The following is a 20,328-nucleotide window of genomic DNA, read 5'->3' on the forward strand; positions in this document are numbered from 1 at the left end:
ACGGCCGCATCCTGCAGATGGAGGGAGGCAGCAGAGCCTCTTGTTGTGAGTGGGATGTGGGTGACCTTGGCCACTGCCCTGGCTCCTGATTAAGGTCTGGCTTTCTGCCTTGCTCCAAGCACGCGTCCTGGGGATGGCTGTTTTTAGGATCTGAGCTCAGCGGGGCTGTGTAGTAGCCCCCTTCCCTGTGGTTTGTTGGGGGACCTGGCCCCCAACAAGCCAGTGTGGAGCCTTTGGGGGGCTGGGGTCCTCCATGGCCAAGGGGCTGCTCTTGCTCCTTCAGACCCCCGAGGACCCCAGCTGTGGGTTTTAACAAAACTCAAATCCCTTCTTCTGCCTTAAAAAAAAAAAAAAAAAAAAAAGGAAAAGGCAGCTTGTGCTGACTTCCCACTTTCCTTTCCCCATGTCCCTGTCGAGCAGGATCCCCGTGGTACCTGCAGGTGCCCGCCCCCACGCGTGCTGCAGCTTGGCGGCTGCAGGTCCCTTCTTTGGGGTGCTCTGGGGCTGGTATTGGGGTCCTCCCCGTCACCGGTGCCCAGGGGCTGCGGCTGGCCCGGAGCGGGGCTGACCCCGGTCGCGGAGCCTGCGGGAGGTTACGGCGGCGCGAAGTCCCGCGGCCGCCCCGGCTCCCCCCGGCGGCCCCGGGCGGCGGCGGCGGCGGCGGCGGGCGATGATCGCCGTCTCCATCCCGGCGGCGGAGCCCCCGGCGGCGGCGCGCAGCCCCAACAGGGCGCACACGGTGAGGGGCGCCCCCGGGGCGGAGAGGGCTGGTGTGGGGGGTCCCACCACTCCTGCGGCAGAGAGGAGGGAGGTTTGGCTGCCCCCGGGGGCTCCCCACATGCCCATGGAGGGTGGATGGGGGTTGTCCCTCTCTTATCCCGGGGGTTGGAGGACCCCAAGTGTCCCCACATGCCCCGGGAGTGGGAGTCCCTGCCTGTCCCCAGGGGTCCCTGCCGGTGGGGGGGACAGACCCTTTGCCTTTGAAAGGGGGGGGCTCTGGTCTGCGGGTCCCGTCTGGCACCCGTGGGTGGGGAGTCGCTGTCTGCCCTGGGGTGTCCCCACCTGCCCTGGGGATCAGAGGTCCACAAGTTCCCCCACCTGCCCCGGGGGCGTGTGTGTGTAGCGGGGTGGGGGTGGGAAGGTGTGCCCCTCTGGCCCGGGGTTAGAGGTTCCCAAGTGTCCCCAGGGATCCCCACCTGCTCCAGGGGTTGGAGGGCTCGCCCTGCCCCAGGTCCCTGCCAGGGGCACCCTCTGTACTTGAAACGGGTGGGTCTCCCTGTCCGGGGGAGGGTGTCCCCATTAGCCCCAGGAATTGGGGGATCCCCATCAAACCCTGGGGGGTCCCATCTCCCCACCACCACCCCAATTTGCCCCAGGGTTCCTCTTTGCCTGGGGGGAGGGAGCGTGAGTGTCCCCAGTGGGTCCCCACTGCCACAGGGTGGGGTGTGGGGCTGTCTCCCTCTTCCCGGGGCTTTGCAGGCCTCAAGGACCTGGTAGGGTCCTCACATCCCCCAAGGGGTCCCTGCCTGGGGGAGACTCTCTACCCTTGAAAGGTTGAGGGGGGAGGGGCAGGGGGGAGGGTCCCATCTGTCCCTTGGGTTGGAGGTTCCCAAGAGCGCCCAGGAGATCACTGCATACCCCAGGGCAGACAGGGGGTCTCTGCCTGCTCCCATGGGTCCCTGCTGGGCTGTGGGGGAGGAGGGGAATGCGGGAGTGAGGGGGCGCACACTCTGCCCTCCAAGGGGACACCGGAGGGGGGTGTGGGGTGGTGTCTCTGCTCCCCCCACCCCAGATACCCCCATCTGCCCCAGGGGTGTGCCCCCCACCGTCTGTCTTTAGGGGTTTGCTGCCTGGAGCCCCTCTAGACTTGAAAACTGGGGGATCACTGTGGGCCCGGGAAATGGGGATGGGGGGCTTGGTGTCCCTGGTCTGGGGGTTCCCTCGTGGGGGGGGGGGGGGGGGGGGGGGGTGGGGGGGGGGTGGGCAGGAGAGGGTCCACTGCCTGCCCGGGGTGGAGGTCCCTGCCTCACTCGGGGGGGGGGATGGGTGGTGAGGGAGAGGGGTTTGGGGGGGGGGTGGGGGGGTGTGTGTGGTGTGTCTGCTGTGTGGTGTGTCTGGGTGCTGCGCTCACGAAATGGTGACAACACACTGCTATCCTTGGGGGCGGTTGTCCTTGGCCTGGGTGGGTCCTCTGGGGGCAGGGCGGTGGTGTTTGCCCCGGCTGCCCCAGGTGTCCCCATTTGCTCCATGTGATACTGGTCCCACTTTTCCCTGGGGGTTGGAGGCCCCAGCCTGTCCCCAGAGGTCCCAGCCTACCCTGGAGTGCCCCCACCTGCTCTGATGGGGGTGGGGATTATGGAGGGAGTGGAGGGCTATGCCTGGTCCCAAGGAGTCCTCACCTGCCTTGGGGCAGGGTGGGTTGTCGCCCCCTCTGCCCCAGTAGTTGGAGGTTCCCCCATGCCCCTCCCTGGTGTCCATCCAAAGGTGGGTTGATGGTCTCTGCCCACCCCAGGGATGGGATGTCCACAACCCCAGGGATTGGAAGGTTCTGCCTGCCTCCCCCGCCGGGGGATCCCAGCTGCTCCTGGGGTCCTGCCCGCTCCCATGGTGTCCCCATTGGCCCTGGGCCGGGGGTGGGGGGGGTGGGGGGGGGTAAGGTGGGGGGGCAGGGGTTGCCGGGGTGGGTGGGGGTGGGTGGGGGGGGTGGGGGGAGGTTGGTCTCTGTCTACCCCAGCAATTGGGTATGGCTGCCTGTCCTGTGCAGTGGGGTTGGAGGCACCACAAGTGCCCTCCCCAGGTGGGGCGGGTGAGTTGGAGGCCCCTGCCTCCCCTGGGAAGACGATGAGGCTGGAGGGTGCAGTGGCTGACCTGTGGCACAGGTGTTCAGGGTGGAGGTGATGTGCAATGGCCGGCGGCACACGGTGGCGAAGCGCTACAGCGAGTTCCAGGCACTGCATAAGCAGGTGAGACCCCCCGGCACCATGAGGGCGCATGGGGAGGGGACCAGCCTCCTCATCCTCCTCCATGGTCCATGCTGTCATGATGTGCCCCCGGGCTCTACCCTAGATCAAGAAGACATGCAAGGTCCCCGACTTCCCCCCACGCCATGTCCCCAACTGGATGCCCAAAGTGCTGGAGCAGCGCCGGCAGGGCCTGGAGCTTTACATCCAGGTAAGGTGCTAGGAGGTGGTGGTTTTGGGGATTTTTGGGATGTGGTTTTGGGGGTGCTGATCCCCCCCATCTCCCCCACATGCATGGCAGGGTGTCCTGTACGACAACGAGGAGCTGCCCCAGGACGTGCTGGACTTCCTGAACGTGCGGCGTTGCCAGCAGGACCCCAAGACCAGCAGCCCCCTGTGCGTAGATACGCGCTCATCTTGACGTGCTCTGCCAGCACCCAGTTTGTCTTGTGTGGTTCCAGGATGTTCCCCTCACCTGCGTTAAGCACCCCAAGACACAGGGTTGGGGGTGATGGGGACAGGTGGGGGGCTGGTACGCAGCTGTGTGATCTGGGGTGGAAGCAGGACCCTTCACCAGGCACTGATATCCCCTCTCCCATAGCAGCGCCGTCTGCCTGCCCTCCCAGCGGCCTGTGGTCAGCTTCTGCACCGACCCGTATGTGCAGCCACCAGCCACCAGTAAGAAGCAGGAGCATGGGTGCAGGTCCTCAAAGCCTGCAAGGGAAAAAGGCTCTTTTGAGCCCCCCAAAATGTGTTTTCCCTTTAATGGGGCCTGGGAGGAAAACAAAGCTGCTCCAGCTCTCTCCTTTCTTTGCAGACCTGCTCCCTGACACTGTCATCAGAGGGGTGCTGCAGGGCTTCTACATCCCCGCAAGCTGCACCCTCTGCCAGGCAGCACCCTGAGCCCCTGGCCTGCCGGGCTCCTGAGCACCCACCCAGCGCCCAGGGGCTGGGCAGCGGGAAGGATCGATGTGGTAAAAGTAACTCCTCCCTGCTGAGAAAAGTCGGTGGGAGAAGCCAAGGCGTAAGTTGGGAGCCACAGATGCTCTCCAGCCCAGCGCCACTCGTCCACTACCATTCAAAACACCTTCACTGGGAGAGCAGGAGCTCTGCTGTCTGCCCTGATGTTTCAGGGTCGTGGTAGGAACCTTTGGCCCCTGAACTGCGCTGGAAAACCCCTCAGCATCCAGCCTTTGGTACAATAAATCACTTGTTTGGGAAGAGACGGCTGTAGTCTGTAATTCTACAAAGCAAATCCAGGGCCAACCATGGCGCTACCCTCGGCTTGACGAGACATGAAAGAAGGGGACAGGAGGGTTGAGGGATACATAAGCGATCCACACCCTGCTGAGAGCAGAAGAGAGGCAACCCTTTAAAAAACACATCTGTCACATTTATTGGTGCATGTGCTTCTTACAAAAGTGATGGGAAGAGGAGCCAGTGCCCCGTCCTGCCCGCTGGCTGGCTGGAAGGTGGCAGGGCGATGGGGGAGGCTGGGCAGTGGGTTCATGGGGCACAGCGGCTCTGCTGCTGCTCACCCGTCCTGGGACGACAAGGAAATGTATGGAGGGGGAGCAGGGCAGCCACAGGCCCGCAGCCCTTTGCGGCCGGGTCCCTGGCAGAGTGCAGGGCCCCACGCCCGTGTCACAGAGCCAGGAAGGTGGATTACTCTTTGGCAATGGCAAATGGCTTCTCCACCTCAACAGTGCCGCAGTCGGCAATGGTGACGTCCTTCAGGGGCTTGTCCCGGCTGTCTGTCTTAGTATTCTCCACCTTCCTCACCACATCCTGGGGAAAGCAGAGGTGTGAGTGTGGGGCAACACTGGGCACAAGCAGAGCCAGCTCAGTGCAACCCCCATCCCAGAAGACCCCTCCCAGCCCATTCTCTGCAGCACTCTGCCCAAGCCAGCTTGCCCAGGCAGCATCTCCCTGGTCCCACTCTCCCCCCTGGGAATCGATCACCCGCTCACCACCCATCACACCCTTACCATGCCCTCCAGTACTTTGCCGAACACCACATGCTTGCCATCCAGCCATGGCGTTTTCACTGTAGTGATGAAAAACTGGGAACCATTGGTGTCCTTGCCAGCGTTGGCCATGCTCACCCAGCCAGGGCCGTAGTGCTTCAGCTTGAAGTTCTCGTCGGGAAAGCGATCCCCATAGATACTTTTTCCTAAGGTGGGGGAAGAGAACCAGGCTGTGTTGGTCTCATGGAACTATATCACGGGAAAGGTGACAACGGCGGCTCTCTCCACAGGCTGGATGGGGTGAATGAGCACATCTAGAGGGGGGACTAACTACCAGTGCCACAGGCCTGCAGGGAACCACGAGCTACCTGCTACCAAAGGGAGCTAAAAGCACCCCACAAGCTGGGCAGGAGGGATCCCTTGGGCCCCCGAGGGACCAGAGCAGGACGCTGTGTGAGAGCACAGCTGATAACAGCTTACAAGCCAAAATGCTGGTACCATCAACTTTACTAATGTTTGCTAAGTGCTGGTGGAAGGTCTGAACTCTGCTGCTACTGGGCTCCACATGTCCTGGCAGCCAGAAGGCCCAGCAGAGGCAGCAGCTGCTGCAGAGGAAAGTCTTCTAAGTGAGGTCCTCCTAGGGTAGAGGGCACAGTCACACAGGTAACACTCACAGAGCAGATGGCCAAGCCTCACTGTGACCATCCATGGTGCTGGGGACAGAATCAGGCCCTGCTTCAAGACTGGGTCTCCATCAACTGTGCACCCACTCACGTCCACTCGTTCCCACTGTGGCACCACGCTCCAGCTCCACAACAGTCCCCAGGGGTAGCTAGGCAGCAGACTGGGAGGGTGGCTGCTGCGATCCACCAGCTGGTGTGGGCCAAATTACCTCCAGTGCCGTCTCCACGGGTGAAGTCTCCTCCCTGGATCATGAAGTCCTTGATCACACGGTGGAACTTGCTGCCCTTGAAGCCAAATCCTTTCTGGGGGTGGGAAGGGAGAGCAGGAAGGGATTGAGGCAAAGGGATGGACTAAAGCTCCCTCCATCCAGCTCTGCCCCAGGGCGCCAAGCAGGAGCCTCCCAGAGGGCCGGATGAGGCCCAGCCAGGCAACCGCTGGCCCCTCACCTCTCCTGTGGCCAAGGCCACAAAGTTCTCCACCGTCTTCGGCACCGTCTTGCCAAAGAGCCCAATGACGACGCGGCCCACATCCTCGTCGCCGATCCGCAGGTCGAAGAACACCTTGAGGGGGTGATGGGAGGTAGGTTAGGTGAGCAATAGCGGGGCCAGCCTTGCCTTGCCGTGCCAACCCAGATCCCCAAGTCTGACTCACCAAGTCCAACCAGGCCTAACCTGGGCCCCCCCAACCCAGCCGGGCCCTCCCTCACCCCTTCCTCACCCCGGGCCCCCTCCCCGCCGCCGGTTCCCCCCCCCCGACCTTGGAAGTGACCTTGGGTCCCTTCTTGCGCTCGTCGGCCCGCGAGGCGGCGGGCAGCAGGAGCAGGAAGGCAGCGCCCAGCGCCGCCGCCGCCACCAGCACCTTCATCCTCCGCCGCTCGCAGCCCGGCCACAGCGCCCGCCGCACTGCCTGCATCCGGCCCCGCCCGCCGCGCGCCCTCCCCGGTCCCCCCCGCTGCGCAGTGGTACGCGCTGCTCCGCCCCGCCCTCCCCGCCCACCTCCAGCCGACCGGGCGCGACCAACGGCCGCGCGGAAGGGGGAGGCAGAGGGAGGTACCTTCCGGCCGGGCGGGGGCGTTGCCGGCGCCAGCCGCCGGGCGGCTGCCACGTTGCCCCTCGCTCGGCAGCCGCGGAGCGGCCAGTCAGGAGCGGAACGACACGCTGATTGGTCGTCGCGGAAGAGGAGGCGGGGCGGGCTGGAGGCCGAGGGGCGGGGCCGCCTGGGTGGTGCCGGCCAATGGGCGCGGCCGGCGGGTCGTGAAGGGGCGGGCACGCGCGTCGGCCATTGGGGCGTTGAGTGGGCACGCGCCGGTGGCGGGAGGAAGCGGGGAGGTGGCAGAGGGTGGTTGCGTCCTCAGCTGTGGGAGGGTTTGGTTTTAATAGCTACTAAAATCTATTGTTTTTGTCGTGTATTGTTTTTAATGTCTACTCAAATAGATCTTGGTCAGAGTTAATAGCTTAGCATACAGGCCTTTAAAGGAGATGTGTGTTTCCAAGGGCCAGGGAAAGAAAGCTTGAGGCTAGTCTTCCTTCTCAGAGCACAAGTGCCCACAGACTAATTTTTGGGAACTGGAAATGAACGTTCATGCTAAAAATAATGTGTTTAGGGCTGGGAAACAGAAGGAGAAAAAGTCCCAACAAAGATCCCAGAGTGAAACAGTTTCTAAGAGTGGGGGTCACACTGCAGGTGCTCTCCCTGTCTATAGAGACAGTGAAAGCTGCTCCTCAAAGATGCTGTTTGGCTAACAGGTGGCATCTCCTTTAATGCTTTTCTCTGTACTGAGAATAAATAAGCAGCAGCTATCTGCACGCTAGAAAACCTTACAGTCCTGGTGGTTGATTCCACAGAAGTGGCACAGTGCTTCTCCTCTCTAGCCAAGGTCCCTGTAAGCTGACAGAGGCACAGAGGAAGATGCGTCTCGGCTCGGGGCAGCAATGTTTGGGCCCATGTTGCCACCATCTTCCTCCACAGGCACGGCTGCCGGCACGGTGTATGCCGTGGGATGTGGCTGGTGGTCACTGCTGCTGGAGCTGAAGCCCCTCAGTGTGCCCTGGCCAGCAGACAGGCATACATGGTGCCACTCTGCTTGGGGAAGGCATGCTTGATGCTTACAGCAGCAGCTGTAGATGCTACTCCAGAAGCACAGGGACCACGCAACAGCACGTTTTGGGGTGGTTCACATCTTTGTGTTCCAAGTAATCAATGGTTTAGCCATTCTGCTATGCAGGATGCTTGAAGCAGGAACATGCAGGTACGGGGAGAAATCAGTGCCACTGTGCCTTGGCCGAGGTCTGTGGGGCTGAACCATCCATGGCAGTGAGGCGCAAAGCATTGCGAAGGCCCCGGAAGATCCCATTCTGTGCACTGTCTCCCCAAAGGAGGGCTCCAAGCTTCTTACAGGAGAGGAGGGGTACCAGGAGTGCCCGATGGTAGCAAAGGAAAAGAAAATACAAGCGATGTTGTCAGGAAGAAGCAATAAATACGTCTATTCATGGAGAACAATGCAGCAGTGCAATGTTTTATTGAAAAAAAAAAATCTCACTTGATACCTCAGAAGACTGCATCGCAACGTTGGTGGGCCACACTGTGGGAGAGCTACATCGGGGGGCCAGCAGTGCTGGTGCCCCCTGCCGCGTGGGCCTGAGTGCCCTCCCCTCGCACCCCGGGGGTCTCCCAGCTGCTGACAGCTTCTGGTGAGGAGAGTTTGCTCAGCTAGGCTTAATGCCCTGCTTCCTACCACAGCATGGTTGGCTTAGCCTGGCTTGTGGCTCCTAGTCACTTCTGAGCTCCCTGGCGACAGCGGTTTCCCTCAAGCACAGGACTTGCTGTTAACCTGCTTTTTTTTAAGAAAAAAAAGCCATCCCACATCTTTGCCTTTTTGAAGAGTCCAACGTACGATTATAGTGCAAGAGGGCTTGGTACAAGTGAGCATTACCAGCATGCCGTGGGGGGACAGTCCTCCCCTGCAAACACATCATCGCAGGATTAAAAGAACATCGTATCTCCAGAGAGAAGCGGTAGTGGGTCACCGTGAAATAGCTTTAAAACCAACCCACTTAAAAACAAGGTCAGGAAAGTTTCTAAACAATCAAATACATTCACTTTAAAAAAAAAAACAAAACCAAAATCCAAAAAAACCCCCCAACATTTAAGAACAAAAACTGTTGAGATGGCCCCTTTTCCCTCCCACCCTCCCTCACCCTGCAAACACTTACATATGCTGCAACTACAAGCTGCTCCTTAACCAGAGGCAGCAAGGAATGACCAAACATGGCAGGAGATGCAGAAGGAATCGAGTTCTGGTGACAGGCACTTAGTGGGGCTTGGGAGGGCAGCAACAGAAGTGTCTCAGGGCCCAGCTCCGTCTGCAGCGGACAGGACCGCTCCCTCAGGAGCACCTGTGCCCCTTTCCCCCCCTCACAGGACGCCAAACCATGATTTCCTACAGCAGAGAGGGGAACGCCTATGCCAGAGACACCAGGCGTCTGGAAGCCACGGGCAGCGGAGGAGTTTGGAAAGAGAAGGGTGGAATGCAGCCATGGTCCCCATCCTCCCTCTGGCAGGAGGGGATGAGAGGGCGAAGCGCCCCGGCACGCACCTGCAGGAGGTGAGCGGTCCCCTTCCTGCCCCAGCCCATGGTGTGGCTCAAGGAAAGCGCTTTGCAGAACAAGAAGGGGGGTGCACACGTCTCCTGGTGCCTCCTAGCTGCACTCATTGGGATAAGGCATGGAGAGAATGCAGTGGAGAACGGCAGAGAGACACCTTACAGGGATCCTGGTGAGGAAGCGAGGCTTTTCCACCCTGGCACTGCACCAGCATCTGCCTGCTTTAGGGATGCACAAAGAGCAAGCCCAGAAGTTCCCTGCCTAGGATGATTTCCTGCCCTCTAAGCCTGCTTCTGCCCAGCCAGGGGAACCAAACTTCCCAGGAGTGCCACTCTGCAAACTCCAAGCTATGCAAATCATCATTAAAAAAAATGCAAGATAATGAGATCTAGTCTCTCCCTTTCCTCCCTTCATGCTCTCTGGGATTTCTGGGGTGAGCCAGGCCTGAGTTTATGACAAGTGAAGTCCCTCAAGTGAACAGTCCCAGCCTGGTCAGGTGTCACATGTGGAAAGACAATATACAAGGAACCTATTCACTTCCTCCCAAAAAGCTGCTTGAGTTCACCCCCAGCCCTGCCACGTCTATGGTAACCCACAGGCAGCCGCGGCCTCCTGTGAGTTTGGAAACACTGCAGCAGGATGCAAGATTTTTGTGTTGGTTTTTTTGTTTGTTTGTTTGTTTTTTTGTTTTTATTTTTTACACACATGCAAAGCGCCCCAAGCCCTTTGCTAGCTATTGGTTTGGCTCAAAAGTGGTGCACAAGAACCGTGGCTTCTCCTGCAGGGTGGGATGGTGTCCCATGTGCCCCAGACCCACGCTCGCAGAGAGGACGTGAAGGCTATTCCAGTCAAACATATCTGACCATCGGGAGATGAAATCAGTGTTAAGGCAGCGAAGTATCCTCTCCCCGGCTGGGGAAGCTTTGCTCCTGCTAACGTTTTCTCGCAGAAGGTACATGTTCACAACCACCCTACCGGAGGGATTTGAAAAGGCTGCCCAGTTGCCCACATTGAGAAACACTTTGGGAAACAGCTGCCTCCCAGTTACTGTAACCCAGATCTACCTCTAAGCCAGCTCAAACTCCTCCAGCCCAGCAAAGCTGATGCCGCTCCCTCCTGCCAAGGCCAGGCTACGGCCTTATGCCTCCTGGCCGCTTGGGTCAGGTACGGTGTAGGAAACCATGGTAGGGACATTCACCAGCAGTTAGAAAGGGTGACTGAAAATTCAAGTATGCTTTCCTCAGCGCACGGCCCAAGGCGGGCATTGGGAACCCCAGACTGGCACGCAGGTCGTGTGGATGTCGTCGACATCCCCACTCAAGGGCATTCTTTGCACCCCACCATCTTCCCAGCTGAATGTCTGTCTGTGCTGGCACCGCGTGGCCATGCAGAGATCCACAGATACAATGTGCATCTGTAAATGCTAAAAATAATAAAAAGTGCAACGACGTCAGCTTCTTTAAAACAATCCACATTGCTCTGTTACTGTCAGAGGAGGGAGGTGTCAAGGGAGCGGGGAAAAAAAACCTAACTGGAACAGTAGATTGCAAATTTCTCACAGCTTGTAGGTTACAGTGTAACTGTTCCCAAGGAGCCGGAAAGGGAACCTGTCTCTTACTGCTGGAGCAGTCAGGCCCTTCTCCACACAACTCTCCTGCCCTCTGGACAGGCAATCGAGCCTTCACTGAATTAAGGAGGGAGGAGGACAGAGGAGCAGAGAGCGCAGGGGAGGGAGGGGAGGAAAGTGAGCAGGAACTAAGCACAGTCCTCAGGTTTGCATGAACAATGCCTTCGCCGTAAACAACGGGAAGGAGGGTCAGCCAGCCAGCCCCCCTCCCAGGGCGACCAAGACCTGAGCCAGCCACAGTCCTGGTCCCGAAAGGAGCTTCAGGCTTGGAGTGAAGAAGGGAGACCATTCAGCAGGTCCACCCCAGAGTGGTTTGTTTTGAAACGTTTTCTTCTCTTTTTGGTTTAAAATGTCACTTTTTTTTCCTCTCTCTCTTCCTCCTATGCCTCCTCCTCCCCCCTAAAGAGAAGCCCCTTCCAGTAAGACAGGGCAGGAGCTGCAGGTGCGGTGGTTCCTGCAAGGCCCAGGAGGCACCGGTCACTTGTGACGCTGAGCCGTCTTCTTCCGTTTCCTCTTAAAGAAGCAGCAGCACCTGGGGCACAAAGAACAAGGCAAGTTAGCCCCGTGCCCAGCACCCCAGGCAGGTCCCCCGCCACCCCAGGCTTCCCTCCGTTCAGCGGCATGCAACAGCACCTCCGCACGCCCGGCCCAAGGCCCAGGCAGATCGGCCGTTCTGTGGGATGGTCGGCAGATGCTGGTGGATGGTGGACCAGCAAAGGCAAATAGCCACACGGTGGGGGGTCCTGCCACCCAAAGGCTGCAGGCAACAGCGGGGCACAGCCCCTTGGCGCCAGGAGCCCGGCTGTCTCCCTCCTGAGGCTCGACTAGGGCAGGAACACAGGAAGGAAAATTTTTCCATCTGGGGAAGCAGTAAAACAAGGATCCAGGATGTTCTGCTCCCTCTGTCCATACCCCGGAGAAAGCAGACTGGGACAGCAAGCCCTGGCTGCTCTTCCCAGCTACGAGATACACGGCTTTCACCACTGTTCACTAAAAAGACAAGTCCCAAAGAGATCTTGGCTCAGGGACCAGGTTTCTTTACTGAACCTTTCATGATAACCAGAGCTTCCACCTTGGATAAATCATTCAGTGCCAACATGCAGAACCCCTGCTTCTTCCCCCATCCAATGTGAGGGAGGTGCGCAGCGCCCCAGGGATTAAGGGAAGCAAGAAGGATGGATAGTGGAGGCTGAGGTGAGGAGAAAAATGCCCATCGCAGCTGAACCGTGACAAATGGTGGTTTCACTTGTGGGGTTCACCGAAAGCAGTCACCCAGGTTTTCTAGTCCTGCTGGCTTCCTACAGAATCACTTGCCATTTATGGCATATCTACCTTTCTATCCTCAGCCCACTGTCAGAAATCCTCTGCACAGAAGAAACATGGTTATTCTCTGTGAGTTTTGCTCCTGAGCTACATGTCTTTCTCCTTCTGCCATTACAGCCATCTCCAGAGAAGGCCACGTGATGCTGGAAGACTACTTTTTCAGGCTGGTGGAAGGGATGCCTGGCTAAGCAGCAAGAGCAGATGTGAGTATGCAAAGACCACTTTTTCCTACAAGCATCTTTTACCAACAGCCAGACTAAAAGCGTTCAAAAACACTGTAACAACTTCTCCAAATTATTTTCCATTGGGTCCTTCATGGCTCTGAAATGCCAGAATTGCACTTCTATCCCCTCAGAGCTAGAGGAACAGATTCATTCTCACCTGCATTCCAGAAGGTGCTTGCCCCCTGATGCCTGAGCCTTACTACGGGGTGCAAAAGTGATGGGTGCCCACCACCCTGCCATGAGCCACGCCTGCCAGCACAGATTGTCTGCTGGGGAGACCAAAATCCCCTACAACATGGAGAGCTCAAACAGCCACAACAAGAGGAGGGCCACCTCCCACCACACGTCCCTCTGGCCTGCACAGACTAATGGCCAGGGGAAGTTTAATGTATATAATTTGTCTTTAGGTTCCTAAATGGGCCCAGTTTGGAGGTGAGCCGAGAGAAAATGCAAAGCACTTGTCCTTGTGTGAAGCACCACCCAGCCCAGGCACCTGCGCATGGCTGGCACTCTCACCCCCTCAGCCCAGGACTGGCCTTGCATTTTATTGCCACAGGCCATCTGCCACCCTCTCCAGCTTTAACCTGTTGCAGTATTTCTCTCCCACAGCAGCCACCTCCCTTCATGACTTGGACAATGGTGAGTAAGGGGGGGGTGACATTATGGGGAGAGAGGATGGAAAATGCACGAGTTATGATTTCACATGCAGTGGGTAAGGGAAGAAGAGGGCTGAGCAGCACTCATTTCCTTGGGCACCAAACAAAGGGAACTGTCTGACTTCTGGCTGTTTTTTGTTGTGACTATCTTTTTAGACTGTTACTCAGAGGTCCAGGGAAGGGTTCAGGAAAGGAAGTCCTGGCAGTTCAGACAGGCAGAGGCAAAACACCAAAATAAAAGAATAAGGCAGGCTGACAATTACAGAACATGATCTCTCTGCATGCAGACAATGCCCAAGAGAACAGCCCCAGACTATGACATACAGAGAAGCCAGAGATGCCAGAGGTACTGGAGGCAATGCCTATGGAGAACAGGGCAGAGGCGGTCAGTCTCCCATCCAACAAGGACATTCTCTGCCACACACAGGCTTTGTCACCTCACTCTGTAGTGATTCCTACCCATCAGCCCTCCCTGGGACCTACAAACTCCTTATCTGAGTCTCTACTTAATCCTCCACTCACTGGGTATGTGGGTTCCCCAGGGGGCAAGGGGGGGGGGAACACCTCCACGGGACACCTTGAAGGACACGTTACAGCTGCAGCTTCAAAACCCCAATAAAGCTGTACATTTGCCTGAGCTGGGCTTGGACCGATGCTAATCCCAACCCCTCCACCCCACCTTTCCTGGAGAAGCCAATTCACTTGCACCCTCAGCTGGCAGCTGCAGGGTTTTTGGAAAGAAGCCATCTCCCACCCACCCCTTCCAAGCAGGGGCTCTAGCCGGGGCTTTGTCACTGATGAGGACTCCACAGCCATGTCCTTCCATCCTCTCTAATGATCCAGCCCTGGCCCATGCTTCTTCAGAGGAAACTCTGAGGAAGTGACTGGGCCCCTCCCCTCGATACCCAGCGCAGGGTTTTCCCTTTGTAACCGTCTGTGTGAGGAATTCCTGCAAGGTGCTTGGCAAGCCTGGTCCCGACTCTGCCCAACTCCATTAGACATCATCTGCTCACGGACATTAACAGTTTGGGGGAGATGGTAAGCCAAATAGAAAAGGAATAAAATCCATCTTTTGCATCCATCAATTCGGAGATCAGCCGAATTGCTCGGCCTAATGTGGCCACTCAGACATAGCCCACACCCTCCCCAATATTGCATGTGGTCCTCAGCACAGTCCTAAAATCAAAACAGCGCTGGGTTGGCTTTGACTTTGTGCCTTTGTAGGGTTTGGTCAGTTTGATTTTGCCAACCCCAGTCTAGTCTGGTCCGCTCCCCCTTGCATGTGGACTGGAGAGAGGGACTCACCACAAGTTGAGCATTTTCAGGCAGCTACAGAGAGTGTAGAGAAAAAACACAGAAAGGAAGAAAGAGCAATTAGTTCACAGAGGTGGGATGAAAGCATGTCACTGCAGCCATGCAAACATGCAGTGCAGACTGGCAGACACACACCATGCCTGCCCACTGCCCACCCCCAGCCCTCATACCACCTCTGCTCTTGCTGTGGCGCCCCTGAGAACTGCCACGTTTTCCAGGGTCTTGAGGCCTCTGACAAACACCCCCTATTTTCCATGAAGGCACCGGCCCCACAAGCTTTTTATCTGGGGCTGGGATCAGAAGGGGGCTCAGGCCCACTGGGAGAGGGATCTGCTCTTGTCCCCTGCAGCTCCAGTGGCAGAAGGGCCAGATCATGGATCTACACCTGGGACCTGCCCTTCAGTGAAACCCACAGCCAGGATCAGGAGCTTATCTCCAGCGTACCCCAAAGCAGAAGCATTTGCACAGCTCCTCTGCCTGCTGGGCCTGCCAGGGAAAGGCCTTTCTGCTAGTGCATCTCATCTCAGCACACAGAGCCCCAGCTCCACCTCCTTCTCGCTCTTTCTGGCCCACTTTACTGCAGAGCAGAATCCAAAAGTCCTTTGCCCTCCGCAATTATCTGAGGGGATTTATGATCACGGATGCAAGGGAAGATGAGGCCAGCCCTCCCTGTGGCAAGAGGAATGAAGCTGATTACACTTGGGAATTACAAGATACCCCAAACCTATCAGTGCAAAGCAGCCCGTGCTCTGATTCCCAGCACCTCCAAAACCAATTTGGGACCACACAAACAAGGGCTGGAGGGAGACAGAATAGCTCCACATGTCACACAAGACATGGCTTGGGCAGCACAGCCCTTGCACGCTCCTTTTCACCTGTCTTGACATCTCCCCTGTACACGGGTGTGGGGTCTGGACACTGGCCTTGCTGCAGGAACAGGCTGAAGGTGTTCACGTCTTAAAAGCTGGCTCTTCCTTGCATTGGGTTGTTGTATTGAGAACTGTGAAGGGTGGCAATTTGCCCTGTCCTTCTTAGGGGCAACCTCAAGCTGCGTGCCCAGGGGAACCCACTTCGGTGTGACCATCACAAGAGCCTGTGACGCCCAAATGGTGGTCTCTGCAGGCCATGTTACCCATATCTAAGAGGAATATTGCCCAATCTGCAAGTTGCATCTCAAGATCTCCCCCACCCCACTGTCCTTGATGAGGAGCCTGCACCAAAACCAAGGTTCGTTCCTTTGACTGGGAGGAGAAAGTGTATCCCTCGTGCTCAGGCATGTTCCTACCAGGATCACGCCCAGGCCAGCTACCAGCGAGCAAGGTCACGCACAGTGCTTCCCAAGGGACAGAGGAACAGACAGCAGAAGACCTTCAGGACAACCAGCACTGGCTTCAGACTGACACACACCTAGGGACCTTCTCCATCAACACACCCTTTCTCACGCCTGCCAGTTTTCCTCTTCACCCTCCCACAAACCATTCCTAACAGAAGTTCCCACAAGGGCTGAGACAAATGACATGGGACAAGTGACACCAGTATCAGCCAGTCAAATTATAACCAGGCAACTGGGCAGCTACCAGCTGTGAAAGGCAGCCCCGGGACCTATTTACCCCTTGCACGGGGAGTGTCAGGATTACACCATGACCTGCAAGGGTCCTTGGTCTAGATCAGAGGCAGCAAGAAAGTCCTGTGTTGAGGATTGTGCAAAAAGTGACGTAATGGTGTTGGATGCAGCACATGTGCAAAGGAGGCCAATATGGTCAAAGCAATGACTTTGTATGTCAGTTCTCAATCTTGTCCGCAAGCTACAGAGGAGAGGCCAGCTTAGAGGGAGCACACTCTTCCCCACGAGCAGGGCGGCTGCTTCTGGTTTCTCTCACTTGGCTGCCATTGGGCTGGAACAACAGAATTCACAGACAGAACTACCCGTCCCTGCAAGAGTTACTTTAGGACCGTTCCAGATACCTGGCACCCACTTCTTGCAGCCAGAAATAAACCATTGACTTCCAGAGCAACAATCTCTTCACCAAGCTGTGCTCAAGCTACTCCTACACTCTCAGCATGAGAGTACAGCACGTTCTCCTTTTGGAACAGGGGAAGCTCACTGGGATTCCTGAAATCAATTCATGTTATTTTGGTATTTGTGCTACTGTCTACCTCACGATACATGCTCTGAGTAAGAGTTAAGTTCTTCACCCTTGACAAGTGTAAAAAAGAAGCAGCAGCAGCAGCAGCAGCAGCACTGAAGGCACCATGCACAAAAGCAGCAATATGCAAGGAAAAGGGCATGGGACACAAGCACTGAGTATTTCATCATGGCTAAACATCCCCACTCATTTCCCAGGAGGAGGATTAATGACCACACCAGTGGAAAGCCTGGTTGTAAAGCAAACGTACTTAGCTTCCTCCACCACCTCCACCTCTGCCTGTGCTGTTATTGGTGCATTGGAGTGTGCCCCCGTCGGGTCGTCCACGTTCAGCTCCCCATTGGTCGAGCTAACCACCTGAAACACAAATAAACGCCCCATTAACGAAGCCCCCTTGCATGTGACACATCTCCACCTGCCTGGACAAGGGATGCTGTGGGAATGGGAAATCTGCAAATAACTTCTGTTTGCTCCTGTCTCTTTGCACCCTCTTGGCAGGCGCTCAGATTCATTGGACACCTTTGAATGATGTGCTTGGTTTGGCAAGACCAGCTGGTCCATCCCGAGCAGCACAGCAGGCAGGGGACTGTGTGTTACTAATTCATACTCCTGTGCCCAGCACAGGTGTTGTGTCTTTGGGAGGCTACGCCACTTTGGGAGGCAGAGCCACTAGTGTGAAGACTGACAGCCCTATACACACAAACAAAATGTATTATGTTGATTGTTTTCTCCTGACACCTTCACAGGCGAGAGACTCAGTCCTCTTTCCTGCCAGTACCGTGGAAAGAAGTCACTCCAGAGTCACCAGAGCCTCGCTCCTTACACAGCCAGTTCCTGGAATTATGTACTCACCTGAAAGCTACTGATATGGTCTCTCATCTCTTTTTGCTTCACAGCTGACATGATGGCTTACTTTGGCATTTCCGTTATAGGGATGACCATCCAGATCCCCAGCTGACAGCAGCTCTGCATTTGCCAGGACAGCATGTAATTTTCTGGATAATTTATCATTGCTTTATTGCCACAACAACCACCAAAGAAGCCTGTATGGGACCGAATTGTGGCTGGCCCTTCTGCACTTCATCTGGAAGTTAGGACAGGCTCCTGTGCGTTGCTGTGAACACCTGGAGCTGCTCCTGGTCCAGAACTGTAACGATGCGTGGCTCCCCTTCTGCTCCACCTCTTTACCCTTCTACAAGGTAAGAGGAGGTGTTGCCCGGGGCGGGGCGGTGTGAGGGGTCAGGGTGCTACCCAGTATTCCTGGTAGCTCTGGATGACCTAACCACCAGAGGTGAAGGGAAGGAAGCCACTGAAGCAGATGTCACCTTGCTATTAAGTGCATCTATCCATGGTTGTTTTGAATACTTAAGTTCTACCAGCTACTGCTGTTTCTGCAGACCAGGTCCCATGGCCAGTCTCTGCCAAGACAGGTCCGGACTCAGCTCATGTGGTTTTCAGGGCTCTCCTCGAGTGAAAACCCCTTGGGTGCTCTTCACACCCCACCCATCACACTGTAGGCCCACCCAGGTTTTCCAGACCCTCACACTTCCCACAAAATTTTGCAAAACACTACCACTTAATTGTGTTATTCCCAGTGATCTTCCCACACTTCCTTCACCTATTTGTTAAAATTTCATTTTACAAAAGGCTTTGATTTTCCTCCTCTTTTTTTAACATGCCGCCACTTAATTTTGATGTGGCAAATTCAACTGTTGCCTTAAAGGAAGGGTTCACTTGAAGCTACTGACCTCCCAAGGGCTCAGCATGAGCTGGCGCATCTGTTAAGAAATAATTTAAGCATCTGCAGCCCAGCAGCCATGCACACCAGAAGGTTTCCTGTTCTTGACTGCAGATAAGCAGAATTTTAATGTTTATGGTGACACATACAGGCTTGTAAACTGCTCAGGTAGGCAACCCTCCTGGTCAAATTCAGACTAGGACTGCCTTACTGCTGTTGCTACTCTGGCAGAGCGCTGTTCATGGGGCGACACAGCCCATGCTGCCTTTGCGCAAGGAAACCATTCCTCTTACATAAAAAATATGAATAAAAACACCTACTCTGTACTTATGGAGTGCTGAATTCATAGAATCACAGAATGGCTTGGGTCAGAAAGCACTTTTACAGATCATCTAGTCCAAGCCCCTGCCATGGGCAGGGACATCATTCACTAGATCAGGTTGCTCAAAGCCCTGTCCAACCTGACCATGAACACTTCTCCAGTTTACTGTCTGCTCATGCCTGAGATCAAAGCTGTACACTCATTACTTCCTCCTTACCTTTCAATTTATCTGCTGTCAGAAGAATATCTTTAAATGAAAACAGGAATGTGACTAATCAAGCAAAAAATAAAAAAAGATTGAATTCAACCAAGTATCAGGAATAAGTAAAGATTTCAACCTAATCTGCATTTCTCTTAGGGGCACCCTGCACTTCCCATCTCCTCAGCTCAGTTCTGTCCCACTCCAGGCACTAACTGCCATTTGGCTAATTTTCAAAGTATTGTGTCCAGCACTAGAGCCAGCTCTTGCGGGCAAACCTCAGCCAAAGAGTTCACCTTGCCAGCAATATTAGACAGTTCTTGTTTGCTTGAATGACTCTTGTGTCTTCTCTCTAGCACGTCCAGCTATCCTACTCTGGCAGTAGTGCCAGAAACTCCCTTAGTGAGCCTGAGTGACAACCAGAGGTAGGTATGGTTTCATAAACAGTAGTCTTTTCAGGAATTTAAAAACTGAGCTGTAGTGCCACCTTTAATGCTGTCTGGCACTGTCACACATCCTCTGCTCAGCCACCTTCCCCACTGCAATCACCCAAAGATCCAACTTGCAGCCACCGTGCCCTTACGCTTGTGCTGGTCTGCCGCTGTATCCAAAACTAAAATGTAAATGCACCGGGGAGCAGGAGAACAGGATCACCACACCCTGCAACTGCAGTGACAGCTCAGCCTGTCTCCTCCCCATCTGGAGGGAGAAGTGGCTGTAACAGCCTACACATGTCAGCCACCCGCTGTGCATTTCTCCAGCCTGACACTCCTAGATTTCTAGTAGGCAGCAGGAAATTGACCAGAACCTCACCTATCAAGCCTGAACTGGAACAGTTTGACTATTTTCCTAACATTTGTGGGGTTTATATGCAACAAACCCTATTTCAGCTGCTTCTTACTACCTAAAAGCATCCCCAAGGTGGGGATAGAGAGGTGCTTTATAGACCAAACCTGCTAATATACACTCCTTTCTGTGTTCAGTTTGACAAGTCTGAGTTCAAAATAGCTCTCAGAGGAAAAGCTTCATTGAAATGGTAACAGCAATGATGTTGGTCATCACAGCCTGGGTCCCACAAAACCATGGTTGAGTGTTACATACAAGACAGGACCAAACTGGCCTGTGAAATTGCTCTCCTGACTACAATGTTACTGTAATTAGAGGAGAATTCAGGGGATTTAACAAAAATTCTCACATCAAGGCCGTCCACATCAAGAGGAAGAAGTACCTGTACTGATCCTCCGTGCCGATCTGCAGCCAAATGAGATGTCAAGTAAGAGGTATTTGTCTGCCGGCTTGGCTGGATCTCCCACTCCCCTCGGCGATCTGATGATGCCTGCTCACAAGTTCAGAAGCATGAGAGAAACAGAAGAGAGGGCAAAAGGTGAACAAGGGGAAGAAATAAAAGGGCCTTTGTTAGTGAGTTAGTTTCTTTGCAAAAAGCAAGGCATTTAAACTTTTAGCTGGGCTAAAATTTCTCTTTACCAAGTGCACCTCATACTTTACTTCAGCAATATCTGCAGTAATCCACTGCAGGAGTGGATTTCTTCTCCTCTAGCTGCTAA

General features: G+C 55.5%; 3 protein-coding genes across 9 annotated transcripts in view; 1 reads left to right on the forward strand and 2 right to left on the reverse strand.

Moving 5' to 3' along the window:
• The first annotated feature begins 39 nt into the window (after positions 1-39).
• SNX22 (sorting nexin 22) lies at positions 40-4,176 on the forward strand. Of its 5 annotated transcripts, none has more exons than XM_064456944.1 (6): positions 40-739; positions 2,880-2,963; positions 3,067-3,171; positions 3,253-3,356; positions 3,562-3,638; positions 3,778-4,176. In XM_064456944.1, exons 1-6 carry the CDS (start codon positions 671-673, stop codon positions 3,861-3,863), a joined length of 525 nt encoding a protein of 174 aa, XP_064313014.1. In that variant the 5' UTR covers positions 40-670; the 3' UTR covers positions 3,864-4,176. The 5 variants fall into 5 exon arrangements, with proteins under 5 accessions (XP_064313014.1, XP_064313015.1, XP_064313016.1 ...); XM_064456945.1 differs by having other exon boundaries at positions 3,565-3,638; XM_064456946.1 differs by having other exon boundaries at positions 3,262-3,356.
• A 155-nt stretch (positions 4,177-4,331) lies between these two features.
• On the reverse strand, positions 4,332-6,543 carry PPIB (peptidylprolyl isomerase B). 2 transcript variants are annotated; one of them, XM_064456942.1, is made up of 5 exons: positions 6,380-6,543; positions 6,058-6,171; positions 5,820-5,913; positions 4,949-5,133; positions 4,332-4,748 (listed from the first exon to the last, which is right to left on the reverse strand). In XM_064456942.1, the coding sequence occupies exons 1-5, from the start codon at positions 6,521-6,523 to the stop codon at positions 4,626-4,628; spliced, it is 660 nt and encodes a 219-aa protein (XP_064313012.1). In that variant the 5' UTR covers positions 6,524-6,543; the 3' UTR covers positions 4,332-4,625. The 2 variants fall into 2 exon arrangements, with proteins under 2 accessions (XP_064313012.1, XP_064313011.1); XM_064456941.1 differs by having other exon boundaries at positions 6,368-6,540.
• A 1,553-nt stretch (positions 6,544-8,096) lies between these two features.
• CSNK1G1 (casein kinase 1 gamma 1) overlaps positions 8,097-20,328 on the reverse strand; it is a 65,752-nt gene continuing 53,520 nt past the window's right edge. For both annotated transcript variants that reach the window (XM_064456938.1, XM_064456937.1), the window contains 3 exons: positions 19,992-20,099; positions 16,755-16,861; positions 8,097-11,372 (listed from right to left, as the gene is read on the reverse strand). In XM_064456938.1, coding sequence (XP_064313008.1) covers positions 11,318-11,372; positions 16,755-16,861; positions 19,992-20,099 — 270 coding nt within the window. In that variant the 3' untranslated portion in view covers positions 8,097-11,317. The remainder of the gene's footprint in view (positions 11,373-16,754; positions 16,862-19,991; positions 20,100-20,328) is intronic.

This window comes from Phalacrocorax carbo, chromosome 7, assembly GCF_963921805.1.
Source record: "Phalacrocorax carbo chromosome 7, bPhaCar2.1, whole genome shotgun sequence".
Classification (NCBI taxonomy): Eukaryota; Metazoa; Chordata; class Aves; order Suliformes; family Phalacrocoracidae; genus Phalacrocorax; species Phalacrocorax carbo.

Excerpts from the sequence above, each read along its gene's own strand:
- PPIB (XM_064456941.1), bottom strand. The coding sequence starts at position 6,523 with ATGCAGGCAGTGCGGCGGGCGCTGTGGCCGGGCTGCGAGCGGCGGAGG. Across the intron at positions 6,172-6,367 it reads GACCCAAGGTCACTTCCAAG|GTGTTCTTCGACCTGCGGAT; the intron begins GTCGGGGGGGGG and ends CACCCCCTCAAG. Across the intron at positions 4,749-4,948 it reads GCAAAGTACTGGAGGGCATG|GATGTGGTGAGGAAGGTGGA; the intron begins GTAAGGGTGTGA and ends TGCTTTCCCCAG.
- SNX22 (XM_064456944.1), top strand. The coding sequence starts at position 671 with ATGATCGCCGTCTCCATCCCGGCGGCGGAGCCCCCGGCGGCGGCGCGC. Across the intron at positions 3,172-3,252 it reads GCCTGGAGCTTTACATCCAG|GCATGGCAGGGTGTCCTGTA; the intron begins GTAAGGTGCTAG and ends TCTCCCCCACAT. Across the intron at positions 3,357-3,561 it reads CCCAAGACCAGCAGCCCCCT|CAGCGCCGTCTGCCTGCCCT; the intron begins GTGCGTAGATAC and ends CCTCTCCCATAG.